The 6000-nt window shown below is 62.7% G+C and overlaps 1 protein-coding gene across 4 annotated transcripts in view; it reads left to right on the top strand.

Moving 5' to 3' along the window:
- Nucleotides 1–686: 686 nt before the first annotated feature.
- The window catches only part of ARHGEF40 (Rho guanine nucleotide exchange factor 40), a 21634-nt gene continuing 16320 nt past the window's right edge, over nt 687–6000 (top strand). The window contains exons 1-4 of one of the 4 annotated variants that reach the window (XM_082384932.1): nt 687–957; nt 3539–3736; nt 4358–5609; nt 5807–5923. In XM_082384932.1, the coding sequence (XP_082241058.1) occupies nt 955–957; nt 3539–3736; nt 4358–5609; nt 5807–5923 (1570 nt within the window). In that variant the 5' untranslated portion in view covers nt 687–954. Of the gene's footprint in view, nt 958–3538; nt 3737–4357; nt 5610–5755; nt 5924–6000 lie in introns of all 4 variants that reach the window. The other 3 variants (XM_082384933.1, XM_082384931.1, XM_082384930.1) reach the window with 3 other exon arrangements.

Below are 6000 nucleotides of genomic sequence, written 5' to 3'. Positions count from 1 at the left end.
CTAGCTCAGGGAGAGATAGGGGATGCGGAGGGGAAGGGGCAGCGAGGAAAGAACTCAGAAAACGTCCGCCGAAGCGCACGCCCCTGCAGGAGGATCCTGATCCCGGGACCCTGCGCGCATTCAGCCTCGACACCCACCCCCCTCCCCAGGCCTTCACCGCTCCCTAATTCCCCCACGCCTCCGCCCTCCCCAGGCCGCACAGAGGAGCCCATTGTCGGAGCCCGAAGGCTCGAGGCCCGAGGAGATGGGAGGGGAAGGAGGAAGGCGGGCAAGGCCCTGGAGAGTGGGAGGAATCCCCCGATTTTCCTGCCCTCGGCTCCACGGGAAGCGGGCAGGGGTTTTGGGGGGAGGTCTCTTCTGAGCCCCAGGTGCTGCCGAAGTCTGGCAATGGAGGGGTGAAGAGGTTCCCAGGCGAGTTAGAGTCAGGAGGCTTCCGGCCATCAGACGACTCCAGTCCTAGGCTGGGGACCCCACGGATTTCACGCACGCCCCAGCCTCTGAACTGTCCCTTGCGGAGACTAAACTGATCCCGTAGGGAGCTAGGCGGTGGCGGGAAAAGAGGGGCGTCCTCGGCGGGACGGGCCTCCGAGGGTCAGGGTCGGGGCTACCGGCTGGAGGGCGGGGAGAAGGAAGAAGAGGGTTGCGGGAGAGCTGGGCAGATCGGGTGGGGGCGTAGGGGGAGCGGCCAGAGGCAAGGCGCGGGAGAGGGAGTCCCGGCTGGGGGTCAGACGCGGAGGCGGAGGCGGGCACTGAAGGGCGGGGCGGGGAGGGGCGGCCGTCTCGACCCTCCCTGGTGGGGCCCCGCGGCCTGGGAGCCCGAGCTGGCCGAGCCGCCACCGCGGCCGGAGCTGTCCCCTAGCCAGACCCGGCGAGACGCGAGCGGCGGGAGGGAGGCGGCGGCGCGCCCGGCCCCGCCCGCCCGCCCGAGCGTCGGACGCGGCCCCGAGCCGAGCCATGGTGAGTCCCGCGTCGCAACCCGGTGTCCCCTCCGCCTTCCCGCAGCCCGCTGTGGATCGCCAGCCCCTAGCTGGGTGTCTCTTGCTCCTGCTTGGAACTCTTGAGCGCTCCTGGGACTCTCCTCCCTCCCATCCCCCCTTCTTTTCTTTGATCTGTCTGTCTGCCCCGCTGTCTGGCTCTGTCCCCACTGGGTATTGCCCTCACTCCTTTCTTCATCCTCTTCTCCGCCCCTTCCCCCAACCTCCCTTAGCTCTCTCCCTCTAATCCACACACCTCCCGTCGCCCTCCTCTGTCCCGACCTGTGCCTTCCTTTGCAGGATCCTCCCTCCCCCTCCCGGTCCCAGCTCCTTACCCGCAGGAGACCCCTGCGGGATTGGGCTGCAGCGGCCCTGGCAGGGGCCCGGGCTCGGGTCATGAGAACTGACCTGCCTGGCACCACCATTTTCCACCCCAGTCCCCAGCCCGGTGAGCCGGGCCCACCCATCCGGCCCTGGGGGACCGGCCACAGCTGTGGCTGGGCTGGGGCCAGGGACCTGGCCAAAAAGGGAAATTCCCGCGGAGAAAGAGAGGCTGCCTCAGAGTGGTGGACAGAGTGGGGAGGGGGCTCACAGTGCCCGGGGGCGTGACGCTGCCAGAGGCGACACGAGATGCGGTGCGGGGGGAGAGGAGTGCCCCCGAGCTCACGCTGCAGGGAACAGAAACACTGTCCCAGAGCATTCCCGCTGCAGAGGGGAGGGGACACTGGCACAAGCTCCCTGCCGCGGGTTGGGGACCCTGGCAGCAGCAACTCAGGGCACAGGAAGCAGGAGGGCGCTATTAAGGGACGTCCATGCCAACAGGAGTGGACACTATCCTGTGAACTCTCGCTCCAAAAGTACTCTCTGAAGAGTAATTGCAGGTGTGCGCACTGCCAGGGAGAGCGCCCACTGCGGGAGGGATGGGTGGGGGGGGCACGGCCAAGGGGGCGCTCACCGCAGGGAACGGAGGAGGGGGAGAGGCCCTGCCAGGGGGCGCTCACCGCAGGGGGGAGGAGGGGGAGGAGCACCACCGGGGCTGCTCCTCTACAGAAGGAAGGGCACCCCCTGGCAGGGAGGCTGGAACAAGAAGAAAGAGGAACTGGGCCAGGGAGAGCTGACTCAGTCTCTCTGGTCTCCTCTTTGGTCCGGGCCGGCTGGAGGCCGGTCTCTGAGCTCCTGCCCGCCCCCTCCCACCCCAGACCCCTCCTCCCCTCCTGCCGCTGCCGTTTCCTGTGGCTGGGACTCTCACTCAGCCATGAGCTCACCGCCCCTAATGGGTTGCAGCTGCCTCGCAGCTCCAACTCTAGCTCCCCCTTGCAGGCCTCGGAGCGGACGGCTCACTCTGCCTCCCGCCCGCCCATCTCCACCCTCCCCCCACCCACGCTCCCGGCGCTGGCCGGGTCCCCGGAACACTGGGGGGTCTGTCTGCTCGCCCACACACCTTGGGGCCGGGTCTCTATGCTGACGCACTGACTGTCGGCCTCCGGAGTGGCTGCCTCGCTTCTCAGACGGTCCGGACAGGCAGGCAACGCTCAGGCTGAGAGGACTTAAAGTGAAATATGCAGTATTGTCCTCAGGGCGAAGGCGGGGGATGGGGTGGGGGCGGGTTGCAATGGGGAGTAGAGAACTAGATAAACACTTCAGCGAGCATCCCCCTTGCCCCGTTACAACAAAGAAATCTGATAAAAGGAATTTCACAGCCACCTTGAAAGACAAATAGGTTTGCAGAGGAATAGCCTGAGGGGTGGCTGTTTAGGGTATGAGATGGAGAAAGATATCCAGCTGATTCACTTAGGGACACGAGTCTGGAGGAAGCAGGGCTGAGACTTTTGAGATAGTGGCTCCCGGTGGAGGTTGGTGGAGAGGCCCTACAGGAATCAGAAAATATTTCAGCTCCAATACATACCAGCAAGGCCTCCTCCTCCCTTCCCTACAAGTTCCTTTTGTGACTTTTTCCTCTTTCAACTGTCCCCACCCAAGTCTTTGTAACCCAATCCCACATGCTCCGGGAATGGGTGATTGCTTTAGAGCCACTCTGGGAGAGGATGAGGGGTGCTCGAAAGACTCAAGACAGATAGCCCTTCAGTCCTCCTTCTTCCCACCCAACGATCATCTCTAGCATATGATTGTTCATGGCTGGTGGCACCTCTACTTAAGATGGGGGTCTCTGTGGGAGGCCCTGAGAAGAGGGACTGGCAGGAGGGCTGTGTAAAAGGGCTCCACCCTCCAGAGCTCTCAGCCATCAGTGACTTCCCTGATGGCCCAGGGGCCCATCTCTTCCTGAGGAGGGCCTATGCAATCCTTGCAATTTACAAGAACTAGGCGCAGCCCTAATCAAAGTCCTTCACAAAAAAGTCTCCTCAGATCTCCAAAGCCAAGGTCTCAGAGTACACTGTGCACTCTGACTGGGCCAGCCCCACTCCCATCTCATTCAGCCAGCATTTCCTGTCGTCTCTCTGCACACACTCTGTACATGATGGGGCCCCTGGGGGACACAGCCAGCCTCCAAGGAGCCATGCTCGGGTGATCTCTAGGGATCTGCAGCCTGGTCTTGTCTCTCCCAGGAGCCTGAACCAGTAGAGGACTGTGTGCAGAGTACTTTGGCCGCCCTGTACCCACCTTTCGAGGCAACAGCCCCTACACTGTTGGGCCAAGTGTTCCAGGTGGTGGAGAGGACTTATCGGGAGGATGCGCTGAGGTACACGCTGGACTTCCTGGTGCCCGCCAAGCACCTGCTTGCCAAGGTCCAGCAGGAAGCCTGTGTGAGTGAATGCACCCCTGTTCTATCTCCCCTAAGAGCCACTGCCTCACCCGAGACACCAGTCAGACTGACTAATTTCCCCTCACCCAGAGACATCGCCTCCCCTGATACTGATCCCCCCAGAGGCACTTGCCATTCTCATGCTAACACATAGACATTCATCTTCCCCAAATACTGACCCCTAAGAAACATCAGCTCCCAAAGACCCTGACCCTCCAGACCCAATTCCAGACATTTCCCTCCTCATATCAATTTTTCAAGATACCAACTCCCCCAGAAATGACTCAACAGAGTCACTTCTACAGATATAAAGAACTCCTAGGAGTCTCTGGCTCCTCCAAGACAATGGCATCTGCTGACCATGTCTTTATAATGACTCAGTTCTTACCCTCCCACTCATGGAACTAGCTTCCTAGAGAAGCTTCCTACCACCAGAAAACTGATCAGTCCCAATCCTTTCCTCTGTCACATGCACACCCCAAGATATCTCCTCCGGCTCCCCTGGGGTTATAACCCACCAGGCATAAGGCCACTCCTGCCTAGGGTAGCCCCATTCTAACTGCCCCCTCCTGCTGGTTTCATCAGCAGACGCCTGAGCACAGCCTGCCACCTCTCTCCCCAGGCCCAGTACAGCGGTTTCCTCTTCTTCCACGAGGGCTGGCCCCTCTGCCTGCACGAGCAGGTAGTGGTGCAGCTAGCAGCACTCCCCTGGCAGCTGCTGCGCCCAGGAGACTTCTACCTGCAAGTGGTGCCCTCAGCAGCCCAAGCGCCCCGCCTGGCACTCAAGTGCCTGGCCCCAGGGGGTGGGCGAGTGCAGGAACTGCCTGTGCCCAATGAGGCTTGTGCTTACCTGTTCACACCTGAGTGGCTACAAGGCGTCAATAAGGACAGGCCAACAGGTCGCCTCAGCACCTGCCTTCTGTCCGCACCCTCTGGGATTCAGCGACTGCCCTGGGCCGAGCTCATCTGCCCTCGATTTGTACACAAAGGGGCCCTCATGGTTGGACATCAGCCAAGCACACTACCCCCAGAAGTGCCCTCCGGACCCCAAGGGCTCCCCAGCCCTCCACTCCCCGAGGAGGCCCTGGGCACTCGGAGTCCCGGCGATGGGCACAATGCCCCTGCTGAAGGACCTGAGGGCGAGTACGTGGAGCTGCTGGAGGTGACGCTGCCTGTGAGGGGGAGCCCCACGGATGCTGACGGCTCCTCGGGCCTCTCCAGGACCCGGACGGTACCCACCCGCAAGGGTGCTGGGGGGAAGGGCCGGCATCGGAGACACCGGGCGTGGATGCACCAGAAGGGCCTGGGGCCTCGGGACCAGGATGGAGCCCGCCCGCCCGGTGAGGGGAGCAGCGCTGGAGCCTCCCCTGGGTCTCCCCCGGGAGCCGAGGCTGAGGCTCTCCCTGAGGCAGCAGCCCTGGAAGTATCTGAGCCCCCAGCAGAGGCGCTGGGGGAAGCCTCTGAGTTTTGCCCCCTGAGGCCAGGGGAGGTCGGAGGAGGAGCAGGCCAGGGGGCTGAAGGGCCGCCCGGTACCCCTCGGAGAGCAGGCAAAGGAAACAGGAGAAAGAAGCGAGCTGCAGGCAGAGGGGCTCTTAACCGAGGAGGAGACAGTGCCCCACTGAGCCCTGGGGACAAGGAAGAGACCAGCCACCAGGAAGCCCTTGTCAGTCTGCCCCCCACAAGTGAACACGAGCTTCCAGGATGCGGCCCAGTTAAGGAGGAGCATGAAGGCTCGGGGAAGCCAGACCCTGAGCTGAGAGAGGAGCTCAAACCAGCAGACGAAAAAGAGCCTCGGCCCCCAGAAGCCTGTGGGCCTGTAGAAGAGAGGGCCAGAGAAAGAGAGCAGGAGGGGCCGAGGCTGGTGCGCGTGGCAGGTGAGATGACACCGAGGCCAGTGGGACAATGGCCAGGGTAGGTGCGGCCTAGGGAACGGGGCTGCAGGAAGAGCGGAGGTGAGGGTGGGAGCAGAGTAGCCAGACCTGTCCTCACTTCAGGCCCATAGCTCTGCCTGTGCCTGCAGGGCCCAGCAATCCAGAAGGGCTCCTGTCTGACCCCCTGGCACCATCCCCAGAGACTGTGCAGGAAGTGAAAGGGGACAGCATCCCGGAAGAGGCCACTCCAGTCTCCAGCTCTGATGACCCTGGTGTAGCTTGGGACTTAATGTCGTCTGGATGTCTCGTCCTGACTGGTCAGTGGGCAGCAGTGGCTGAAGGGAAAGGGGTCGAGGAAGGAGAAGCCTCCTGGGTGGGCTGGGGAGGGAGGCAG

The sequence above is a fragment of the Balaenoptera borealis genome, assembly GCF_965194805.1.
Source record: "Balaenoptera borealis genome assembly, chromosome: 3".
NCBI lineage: Eukaryota > Metazoa > Chordata > Mammalia > Artiodactyla > Balaenopteridae > Balaenoptera > Balaenoptera borealis.
This window is presented reverse-complemented; position numbering and strand designations above follow the sequence as displayed.